This window comes from Delphinapterus leucas, chromosome 9, assembly GCF_059928025.1.
Source record: "Delphinapterus leucas isolate spDelLeu-1000000601 "Yukka" chromosome 9, BTC_Dleu_Yukka2, whole genome shotgun sequence".
In the NCBI taxonomy this organism is placed as follows: domain Eukaryota; kingdom Metazoa; phylum Chordata; class Mammalia; order Artiodactyla; family Monodontidae; genus Delphinapterus; species Delphinapterus leucas.
The window spans coordinates 91,868,966-91,881,769 of NC_143137.1; the positions used below are offsets into that span (position 1 = coordinate 91,868,966).

Consider the following 12,804-nt stretch of genomic DNA (forward strand, 5'->3'; position numbering starts at 1 on the left):
GACTCATATCCAAGGTTTCTCTCCCTCCCAACACGACGGATCCCATCCCTTAGTGCCGCTCCACTAAGTTTTCCCTTTCTCTTATTTTTGATCTTTCCCCCCTACTGACTTTTTACCATCAACCAAAACATGACCAGCAGAAATGCTCCTGGGACCCTGGCTTTCTCTCCGTCTATCAGATGAATTCCCTTCTTCATCAGGAAATTTCTTGGAAGAAAAGTCTACGCTGCTTGTTTCTACTTCTTCATCTCCCATTTACTTCTTGACACGTGGTGAGCCTCCTGCTACGTGTTTCAGTCCCCACCTCGTGTGATCTCCGCACTGCCTTTCCCACGATGCCCACTCCTTCCTTCTGGAAACACTCTCTCCTTTGGCTTCCCTGACACCGCTCTCCTGGGTCTCCTCCAATCCCTCTAACTAATTCTTCTGAGATCCCTCACTGTTTTTTTTTTTTTCTCCCACTACCTTAATCTTTAAATTAGTGCTCCAGAATTATTTGACCACCAGTCTTCTCACTCTTCTTTTTTTAAATATCTTTATTGGAATATAATTGCCTTACAATGTTCTGTTAGTTTCTGCTGTTCAGCAAAGTGAATCAGCTATACGTATACATATATCCCCATTATCTCCTCCCTCTTGCGTCTCCCTCCCACCCTCCCTATCCCACCCCTCTAGGTGGTCACAAAGCACCGAGCTGACCTCCCTGTGCTATGCGGCTGCTTCCCACTAGCTATCTATTTGACATTTGGTAGTGTATATATGTCAATGCTAACTCTCTCACTTTGTCCCAGTTTCCCCTTCCCCCTCGTGTCCTCAAGTCCATTCTCTACGTCTGTGTCTTTATTCCTGCTCTGCCACTAGGTTCATCAGTACCACTTTTTTAGATTCCATATATATGTGCATTAGCATCCGGCATTTATTTTTCTCTTTCTGACTTACTTCACTCTGTATGACAGACTCTAGGCCCATCCACCTCATTACAAATAACTCAATTTCGTTCCTTTTTATGGCTGAGTAATATTCCATTGTATACATGTGCCACATCTGACTCTTTAACCGGATAATATCTTTCAAAATGATTTCATCTTACTCAGCTGTGGTTATCCATTTTGTGTTTTTAGGGCCAATCTCCATACTGAGGTCCATATTCATGTTTCCATGAATGTTTCCTACATAACATTTCCACCAGATGTGCTACAGTTATCTAGACTCAAGCCCAAACTAGCAACATCCTTCCTCAAACCATCCCTTATTTCCATTGATGGCATTCCCACACACCATTACCGAAGCAAGACCCTGGATCCACCCTCAGCTCCTCCATCTCTTATGACCCTTGGCCACGCCATCACTAAGTCTTAGTACGTCTACCTCCTCGAGGCTTTCCCGATTCATTCCTTCTACACCAACTTGAGTACTCACCATCCCTCTTTTCACTGAGGTCCTGTAACACCATTTCTAGAGTACAGCATTAGCCTTCTAAATTGTCTCCTGTCCCCAATCACTCTCTTGCTTACATCCCCCTGCACTGTGGCAGGGCTGGCTTTCTAAAACACACATCAGATCCCATCTCTCCTTCACCTGTTGATCAATAAATGTTTTAATAAACACCTGAGAAAGCTGAACGACCTCTTCCTTTAACAACTGTAATACCCACTGTAACGACCATGACTGTTACCTAAAATCGGTCCTTCTGCCTTGGGTCTACCAGCTCTCACATCTAACACTGTTATAGCTGCCATATTACTTTTCCTTAAGCTTAGCTCAGTTTACACCACTTCTTTGCTCTACAACATTCAATAATTTCTCCTTATCTACCAGACGGAGTCCAAATTCCTTAGCCTGAATACAAAGCCAGCGTCAATCGGCCCGTGCAGCTTTCCTGGCAAGTCAGTATTTTATGCACCATCTAAACTAGACTATTTGCCACTTCCTGAACACGATTTGAATTTTCTAGCCTCTCCGTTTATATTATACTGTTCTTCCACATGGGAAGTCAGCTTTCTCCATCAGCCCTGTATATTAAAGCCCAAACAACAGTCCATCTACGAAGCCATCACTAACGAGGACAGCTAGAAGTAACCTCTCTCAGTTTTAGATTCCTTAATACTGTTTTTACCTCTTTGAGTCTTTAATCACAGATTGTGTGTGTGTGTGTGTGTGTGTGTGTGTGTGTGTGTGTATCATCTAACCCACTACAACAAAAGATTCCTGAGGATAGACTGAGATCACAGTCACATAATATACATTCTGTGTACCTTCCCAGCATCAAATAGTATCTGGTACATTGGTTGAACAGGTACTTACTGACAAAATTAATGCAAGATTGGTAGTATTCAAAGTATTGTAATCCTATTGCCTTTGTTGAGAAAATCCTTAGAAAAATTAAAACTTACTGAACACTTACTTTAATGGGACAGTCAAAAGTCTCATGAAATTCTTCTCCAGAATATAGTCCAAACACCTGCACCTAAAAAGTAAATGGATCTTGTCAGTTCACCGTGACGGTAACAAAGAAGGCTGCTGAGTCAGTGAGAACACATACTATCAATAAAAAAGTAGAATACGGGATTTCCCTGGTGGCACAGTGGTTAAGAATCTGCCTGCCAATGCAGGGGACATGGGTTCGAGCCCTGGTCTGGGAAGATCCCACATGCTGCGGAGCAACTAAGCCCGTGCACCACAGCTATGGAGCCTGCGCTCTACAGCCCGCAAGCCACAACTGCTGAGCCCACATACCACAACTACTGAAGCCTGTGCACCTAGAGCCCATGCTCCGCAACGAAGAGTAGCCTCCACTCGCTGCAACTAGAGAAAGACCGCGAACCTGCACACAGCAACGAAGACCCAACGCAGCCAAAATTAAGTAGATAAATTTATTTTTTAAAAATCTTAAAAAACAAAAGTAGAACACTTAGTAATCTAAAGCCCGTGTAATCTCTATTAAATTTCCAATGAAAACAATTCTATGGGGGTGAAAACACACTGCTGAAATTAAATTTTTACAAGTATCTCGTGGATAGAGTTCCCTTTGCACATCACAGGTTTGTTTTATTAAATGGACGTCAACTTTAAAAAGGAAACAGATATGAATAGGTTACTAATACCCTTTTATAAACTTCCCATAGACTATTCCTAAAGGAATTATTTATTCCTTTCCTTGAAGGAAAAAGGAGCTTCTTTTTTGAGTCACAGATATATAAATCAACTGTGCAGATCAAAGTGGCAAGAGATTAGGTGAACTGCACTTCATTTACAGTCTTATCTTGAATCTATTTAGAGCGTATAAATGTAAGATTTAATTTTCTCCTTATCAGTGCCTCCCTTAAAGTTGTTTAATCTTAACCTTTTCTCTGAGTGGTTGACTTTAAAAATTGAATAACATACATATTCAATTGAGTAATGTACATAAACGGTACAGATGACAGAGTCAGAGCTTGACAAATTTTTATGACACGAACATATCGCTGCAACCATGACCCAGGTCAAGAAGTAGAACCCAAGAAGCTCCCTTGTGTTCCTTCCCATTCACTCACACCCTCACAAACTAACGGCTCCTCCAAAATCTATTACCTTCATTAAGTTGTGCTAATGTTTGAATTTTATATAAATAGAATCATAAACTATTTCACTGGCTTCTTTCACTCGACATTTTCTTTCTGATGTTCATCCATACTGCTATGTACGTACAGCAGGAGCTGGTTCTTTGTCATTGCCTTATAGTATCTCAATGTATGAATACATCATAATTTATGTATCCATCTTCCACTGATCATTTGGGTTGTTTCCAGATGGAGGCTATTATGAATAATGCTGCAGTGAAAACTCTCTCCAAATCTTTTGGTCCACTTATATACCTATTTATGAAGAAATGGAATTGTCGAGTCATAGGTTATGCATCTGTTCACATCTAATAGACAGCCAAACGACTTCGCAAAGTGGTTCCAATCAATTTACACTCTCACAAGCACAGTGTACGAATTCCAGGAGCTCTCAAACACTTGGAACCAGCTATTAGGGGCACTTAGAACTATTTCCCAACACTTGAGATGTGTTCACTCTTTTTCTAGTCTCTAGAAGAGTGGTGTTATTTCTTCTTTAAATTTTTAAGAATTCACCTGTGAAGCCATCTGGGTCCAATGGCTCTCTGTGAGAAAGTTTTTCATTATAAATTCAATTTTTAAAATAGATATAAAACTACTTAGAATTTTCCTTGCTTTCATCTTAGTAAGTTTTTTATTTTTTTCTTTCTTTTTTTGGCCGTGCAGCATAGCATTCAGGATCCTAGTTCCCTGACCAGGGATCGAACCCGTGACCCCTGCATTGGAAGTGCAGAGTCTTAACCACTGCACCACCAGGCAAGTCCCCATCTTATTAAGTTCTGAGTAGTTCATGTGTGCAAGTTCCAAGAGGAAAATGTAATCATGTTACGATATCATTTGAGGAGATAAATTATTTCATTAAACTATAAAATCTTTAGAATATTCCACTCATTTTGTGACTGCTGTTTTTATACCCTTGTGCCAAGTTACTTGGGTTCCAAGAACAGCACATGGTACAATGTAACATAGAGGGAATTTGATTTAATCAGAGGTAATCTGTTAAAATGTATTCTTGACATGGCAAATACATGCAGGCCCCACTACCACCTTGCTTCTCATTGTTCAGAGGGCATTGCATCACTGCTTTTATATGAATGTATATGCACAGGATGCATTGAACTTCTTATAAAATGGTGGTAGAGAAGCTCAAAAGAAAAGCACTGCATTCAGAGTTTTACTCTATCCCAGGAAGTTGTAGTTGAATGAGCCCAACCAATCCAAGAAAACAGGGTCAAAATAAGACAAGTACTGTATCACCTGAATCTTAATAAATTAACAAGTGCTCGACTTATTAGTGTTACATCAGTAGAAAGTGATACTAAACTAGAAAGTTTACATTCTTCTAACATAAGCTACTTCTATGAATTCATTCTAACAATGTCGCTGACAACGTGGTCCCCTGTCAACTCTCACACTCCTACTACCAGCTTGGACCTCTAAACCCTTCCACGTGCTTTACCTCTGTGGGTCTCAGGCCAGACTGCACGGTTAGGATTCCTGGAAATTAATGGCCAGGTCCCACCCTAGACAAACTGAACTTTCTGGTGGGGTAAAATGACGTATTTTTTTTCAGGTGGAACGTATTTATTTCACTCATACCGTGGTCAACATCTAGCAATGTCTAGATGTTCCTCTTAGTTCTAAATTTATTTTCTAGCTGTAATTTGACTCACTTTTAACCAATGGGGAAGTCCCGTGTGAGGCCCAGCATAATTTCTAGGCTAACATTCCAATCGGAAAGTATATTTCAATAACCTCTCCTCAAAGATGTGATGTCACTTCTCAGTCTTCTCCAGTTGTGGAGGGAACAACCTTCTGGAAAAGCTGTCTATTAAAATGGCCAGCGTCATTCTGGCTTTTTTAGAAATTTTATTCTGAATTAAACTATCCTTATGGATTTGAAAATGAGAAGAAATACCTTTAAAATGATATTTTTAAAGATTGATAACTGACAGTATGTAACTAGCAGTGACAATCTTGCTCTGTGTCATTTGGCCCTTATAGCAAGACAGCTAGGGATGAAAGCAAGCACCATTATGCCTGTGTAACAGATGATTCCGTGGAAAAATAAATGACTCACCTGAGGTTGTAAAAATCAAGAAGAGTATTCCAAGCCCTATTCTTCTACACTCTATCATTATAGGAGCTAGCCTAAAATTTGCAAATAATGAAGATATCTTTCTACAATATTTAAAGTGTAAGAAAAGTAGAATAGGGAAAAGAAAATCAAAAGCCTCAAATATTTGCCAAACTAACATGAAAGGGAATGAATCAGACAACTCTACAACAGAAGTGGAAACTAAATGCAGCAGACAATTCATTCAAATGGATAAAGTTCCTTCTGCCTATAACAGGGTAAAGATGATTTTAAGGACAAAAGTTAAGTGATTTTTATTGCAGGGAAAAGTATACGAGCTGAAAACAAATATGAGCCCGTCGAAAAAGACTGAGGGATCGGTGAGAAAATGAATACGAGAAATACTGTAAATCTAACGGCGAAAATTAAATTATGAATTTCCAGGGCTGTCCCTTTAAAAATCACAAATCAACAACAAAACAAACACACGAATCCATATGAAGACATAATAGTAGAGTGATAAGAAGGAATAAACAGAAGAGAACAAATTGCAGAAGTTCTTAGAAAACAGGCTGAAACTCATAACTACCCTTTAGAACTAGTGGAAGCAAAAATGTCATAGCGTGCCCGGATTAGGGGCTGGAGGGGTGTTTGCTGAAGGTGGCAAAGCCAGATTAGAACTCTTAGGTTAGTCTCTATTCGTACGTTTAACTGAATAACATTTTCCTCAACTGTCATTGTCTCCTTCAGTACGGAAAACACTGAGACTTCACAAGACAAATCTCGTAAACTTTACCAGTACAAGCAGGGTGAGTCGTAAAACCTTTGATATTTTGGTTTATTTCACTAAATGTGACACCCAAACTAGTTGGTCAGAACTTAAAACTACTAAAGCTAGTAAATCCAAAGGAATTCTCATTCATCTCCCCTCTCTCTCCCTCTTTGTCATTTTCTCAGTGATTAACACTGAGAAAGAATCCATTGAATGATTGCCTAGAAAGTTTGGGCTTTTAGGAAGCTTGCATCTGAGTTAAGAATCATATTTTTAAAGGTTAAAATAGAGACGATCCTTTTGATAATGGTATCCCCTATAGCAGCCCTGACAACCTCTCCCAACTTGTCACAAAAATACCTAGTGAAGACAAAGAGAAAATTCAGAACAATTGGTCTTAGAGTCAATCTACTGCAAAGTCTTGGAGGATTTCTCATTAACTACAAACCCACAGAGCCATAGGAGGACCACAAAACGTATGTGCTATGTGTTTACCACCACAAGTAAAGAAACCCTACTCTCATGAAACAATCAGGAAGGTGTATAAGCCTTCTCCCCTTTAGCATGGAATTCTATGTATTTGCAAACCAGAAAACTGGGCGACGGGCCATCTGACATAGAGAAACTGTGAATGAGGTGACCAGAGTTTTGGACAACCCTCCCAGCTATTACTTCATTGTAACAGCCTCTCTCAACCCCTGGCTTGCAAATAACAACAGGTCAAGCATTAGAAGAACAGGGGTGAACATGTAAACTGTCATTCCATCTAGGGCAGTGGCTGGAGGCACCCTCGCAGGGGAGATGGCAGGTTTTCATATTCTCCACCCATGGAGGGTGTCAAAGACCCAGAAGGGAAGATAGGAGAGGCTCCCAGTTCACTGGAGGAGCTGCCTTAACTGGATACCTCCAGTCAGGTCCCTATGTGAGCTGAAGGGTGACTCTACAACACCCAAAAGGATAACAAGCAGGGCCTGAATCTGTTTGCTAACCCAGGTTCAGAAAGAGCTTGTCTCCCTGTTCTGGAATGGATAAATGAGTAACAAAAATGCACACAAGGTCTATAAAAAGAATACTGCAGAACACAATTCCAGTGACTCAGAGGGAGAAAAACCACGCTTTAAAAAATGTTTTAATAGGGACTTCCCCGGTGGTCCAGTGGTTAAGACGCCATGCTTCCACTGCAGGGGGTGCAGGTTCGATCCCTGGTCGGGGAGCTAAGATCCCACATGCCGTGCAGCACGGCCAAAAAAAAAAAAAAAAAGAAAAAAATTTTAATAGTAACCAGAAAAGAAAAAAACAAACTACAAAACTATTTGTCAACTTCAATAAGAAGAAGAGACCTCTATGAATCTGGAGCAAAGGATAGGACGACAATGATAATGATGATGGTAACAGCTGACGACTACTATGTGTTTCTTCTATTCCAGATACTATTCCAAACCACTGACATATATTAACTAATTCATTTCTCTTAATGATTAATGAGGCAGGTACTGTTACTATCCCCCCTTTTATAGAGGAGGAAAAAGGATGAAGCACAGAGAGGTTTGAATCACTTAGCTGACAACACACAGCTCAAATGTGGCAGGATAATTCCACTCCCAACCACTCCACCTCTAAGACTCTCTAAGACACACAAGGAGTCATAATTTTTGGTTTTAAAAATTAAACATAGATCAGGCTGACGTGAAAAGAAAATTGGGAGAGATCGAAAATCAGGAAAAACAAAAAGGCAAAATAGAATAAAAGTCTACTCCAGAATACTGGAAGCAAAGTACCTCAGCAAAGGGACCAAAACAAGAAGAGAAACTCTCCCTGACTACAGAGAAATGAGATGATAAAAACCATGAGAAAGCAAAGCACATATGTGAGGTATATATGTGTGTGTGTGTGTGTGTGTGTGTGTGTGTCACAAAACATGACCAATTTTTCTTACAGTATATTTTCTTTCTTTTTAAAAAATTAATTTTTAAAGATTTGAGTATAGCTGACTTACAATGTTCTGTTAGTTTCAGGTGTACAGCAAAGTGAGTCAGTTATACATACACATATATCCACTCTTTTTTAGATTCTCTTCCCATACAGGCCATTACGGACTACTGAATAGAGTGCCCTGTGCTACTTAGTAGGTCCTTATTAGTTACCTATTCTATATATAGTAGTGTGCATATGTCAGTCCCAATCTCCCAATTTATCCCTCCCCTTCCGACGTAAATCATAGCAAGATCTTTTTTTGACCCACCTCCAAGAGTAATGAAAGTAAAAACAAAAATAAACAAGTGGGATCTAATTAAACTTAAAAGCTTTTGCACAGCAAAGGAAACCATAAACAAAACAAAAAGAAAACCCACAGAATGGGAGAAAATACTTGCAAATGAAGTGACCAACAAGGGATTAATCTCCAAAATATATAAACAACTCGTGCAGCTCAATATCAAAAAAACAATTCAATCAGAAAAGTGGGCGGAAGATCCAAATAGACATTTCTCCAAATGGCCAAAAAGTACATGAAAAAATTCTCAACATCACTAATTATTAGAGAAATGCAAATCAAAACTACAGTGAGGCACTGCCTCACACCAGTTAGAATGGCCATCATCAAAACATCTACAAACAATACATGCCGAAGGGGATGTAGAGAAAAGGGAACCCCCCCTACATATATTTTCAAAAGAGAAGAAGGGTGGATAGGGCTTATCCATTCACCAACTTACCTTGAAAAGGTGAGTGAGGTACAACAAAACGGGAGGGGAAGAGGCCAGACTACAGATGGTTAGTGAAGGGTTAGCAATAAAAACACAATGAACTTAGAACTTCCCACACACCCAGCACTGGCTCTGCCACATTCCCTTCCAGGCCTCGCACTGTGCCCACTGCCCAGCTGAGGCAGTAGAGGGGCCGGGGGTCAAGCAACTTCCCTGACCTAACAGAGAAGAGTGGGAAAGCCGCCCAGGCAGGCGCGGTGCAGAGCGATGCTGTCAGCCTCCGCGCAATACCGCCTCCAGCCTAAGTATTATTGAGTTTCTCTGAAGAAATGAAAACACGTGGAACTGAAGCAATAATCAAAATCAGGACTGAAGTCAACTTTCCTGAAATGAAAACAATACTTCAGTATATGGATCAAAAGGACTTAACCCTCTTCCAGACAAAATGAATGAAAATAGACCCAAACAAGACATTAACTTAGCAAACTGAATTGCAAGGGCTGTTCGTTGCCATTGGTAGTGTTGTTGTTATTATGATGAGTCTGAGATCCAAGGCAGGACAGAAAAAAAATTAAAAAGCTTTTGTGAAACAACAAAAATAGGCTGGCCTCTGAAAATAAAGGTTAGTCAGAAGGGAGCAAAGTCTCCAAAACTTTGAGAAAAAATAGTTCAACCCAGAATTCTATATTAAATTAATTCTAGTTTATGTATGAGGGCGACATAGGCAAGAGATCAGAAAATAAGGCTGGTATGTACTTACGCGGAAAGTTACCTAAAAATGTATACCAGTAACACACACACACAAACGCGCGCACGCACACACAGTATCTGTGTGAGTGTATTTCAAAATTTGAAACTCGAGGATAAATAAAAAGATTAGAACTGGGCACCAGCTGACTAAACAGAGTAAATTTTAAACAACTGTTAGAATTATGACTTTAAAACTGAATATCAAAGGTTATCTGTGAAATGGAAGGTAATGATTTATCTAGGAATGTTAAAGCACCAAAGAAAGAAAACTCACAACAGCCACTGAAAGATGCACGAGATTTAGGTATCTGGAGCTGATCTTGCTTAATAATCTTTATGTTGCTATCATCACTAACCACTTTACTAGATCACTGTATATTAGCGCCTCAATTTTCACAATTCTGACTAACCCACGAGGAGGGCTAGCTTACACACCTACGTGCGCTGAAATATTTATCTTCAATTCTATCAACGCTGATAAAATATATGAGAAAACCATTCTTTAAACATGCATCATGGGTCTACAACAAAATATGGCAGTGATAAATCTGACTAAAATAGGAAGACAGAGGTGCTTGCCAAGAAGTGTGCCAGGAGATATCTGAGGGTCATCTCGTTATCCACCAGACACAGTAGTTAAAATATACTGCTTTGCCGCATCAAAGAGTAATTCTTCAAAATTTAGAGTCCTGAAAATTCTTAGATGAAGTATCTTAGTATAAGTTCTTTTCCAATTCAAACACAATATTCTCCTTCAACAAATTAGTTCAATTACATTGGCATTAATCCAGAAGGAATTCTTCCTCACTTTTCAGAAAACAAAAATGAAGATGATCTTTCTTATAAATACGAAATGTTTCAAGAGTTTGGATAATTCTTCTCAATTTCTGCACATACCAACTCCTCCCTTATCTATCTTTGATGGTCTGGTTCAACTCAGAATTTCAGAAAATTTGACAGTGCTTTTTGAAAAGCATGAGTGTTCCAATTACTCTTACTAGACTCTTTGGGTAACATTAGGCTTAGATATATAAAAATGCATTCTTGTCTGTCAAGAAGGCTTCATTTTTCTTTTGTTAACAGATTAAATGGGTATAAATCTTTTACACTGATTGCACTGTTTTTAATTTACTTATCCTAATGGCCCATTGAATTTAGATCCCATAAAAAACATAAAATTAGATTAGGAAATCTGCTCTATGAAGTCCAGAATATGTAAGGTTCTGTAATGATTCTTAATGCACTCTCTTCTTCAACTGTTATTTCAGAAGAGTAGCTTAAATACGCTGTGCATTAGAATTTTATCATTGCAAACCAACATTGGAAAAGCCTTCCATTGACTGAAAAACAAAAGACATTCTTATAAGTGGAAAATCAATCACCACAACCGCTAAATGTCACAGCTCAACCTCAGCAAGAAGCACTGATAATTGTTAGTTATACACTGCACAAATGATGTATGTCCTCGGTCGAGGAAGTAGGGGCCAGGTTTTTAGAAACTGTACATATATTGATTTTACATTTATTTAATGTGGCCACTGTAAGACACTTTATTCTTCTGATAAACTATGATTGCTTATCAAAAGATTCTATAATTCAAGAGAAACATTCATAACTGGTGTGTGAAAATGAAAACCACCAGCCCACAGAAATCATGCCCACAAAATCCAATTTTGTGGATTTATGGCAGAAAGGCATTAAACCACTGTCTTGCAGGAACTGCAGACCAGTCGCTGAAGCCTAAGTGGCACGGCAGTAATGATTAAGGTGACATGTCCCTCTGCCACAGCTGTTTATCAGCTTAATACTAGTTACACTATTGACATTCTTGTAATTATTTTTCCTAAGGCACATTTGCGCAAAATATATTTTACTTTAATTATGAGCAATCGGGAGCAAGTCCGATACCCAAAAAGAATAATCAGGGTTCTCCTACTGCAGGTATACAGTAGGCACAGTGTTGCTCTAGCCCTTGGAGTTGGTAACATCACAGCCCACAGAGCTGGAGCGCTGCTTTCCACGTGACCATGTAATCCCCATACCTTGCCATCCTCTGAACACACGCCCATGTGTTCGCCACTTTCATCCAGGCTAATCTGATTTATCTTCACAGGACTCTATTAAAAACAAAAGAACAAACAAACATGGTAAACCTTCAGAAACATATATATCAAAAGTGAAATGCCTTGGCTTTTCGTAAAATGTGATACAAGTTGTCTATTAGTTTAGATGCAGGAGTCCAAGACATATTTTGCTTCTGCAAATGAAAATGGTCAAATATAGCTTTGTTCCCAGACACGTAATAAGCCCAGAAACCTAAGATTTCCCCAAATTACCTATTTCACGTACTTGAAGTCCCAGCTAAAAATGGTACTTTTCTTACCTGTTATGTACCTTTTTATTTGTTCTGTTCTATTTACTCCACAGTCCTAAAATTCTTTCCCAGCCAAATTCGTTAAAAGAACAAAACAAAAACCAAAATAAAAATCATGATGTAAAGAAAAATTTTAGGTTTTTTTTTAATTGAAATTTAGTTGATTTAAAATGTCATGTTAGTTGCTGGTATACAGTAATATGATTTATATATATATATATATATACACACACACACATACACACACACATTCTTTTTCATATCCTTTTCCATTATGGTTTATCACAGGATATTGAATTTAGTTCCCTATGCTATTCAGTAGGACCTTGTTGTTTATGTATTTTATGTACAGTAGTATGTATCTGCTAATCCCAAACTCCTCATTTATCGCTGCCCCACCACCTCTCCCCTTTGGTAACCGTAAGTTTGTTTTCTGTGTCTGTGAGTCTGTTTGTTACATCATATTTTAGATTCCACGTATAAGTGATATCATACGGTATTTGTCTTTCTCTGACTTCTTCACTTAG

At 38.9% G+C, this 12,804-nt stretch overlaps 1 protein-coding gene across 2 annotated transcripts in view; it reads right to left on the reverse strand.

Moving 5' to 3' along the window:
- The window catches only part of VPS41 (VPS41 subunit of HOPS complex), a 203,150-nt gene that overhangs the window by 107,091 nt on the left and 83,255 nt on the right, over positions 1-12,804 (reverse strand). For both annotated transcript variants that reach the window (XM_022593034.2, XM_022593037.2), the window contains 2 exons: positions 11,946-12,020; positions 2,405-2,467 (listed from right to left, as the gene is read on the reverse strand). In XM_022593034.2, coding sequence (XP_022448742.1) covers positions 2,405-2,467; positions 11,946-12,020 — 138 coding nt within the window. The remainder of the gene's footprint in view (positions 1-2,404; positions 2,468-11,945; positions 12,021-12,804) is intronic.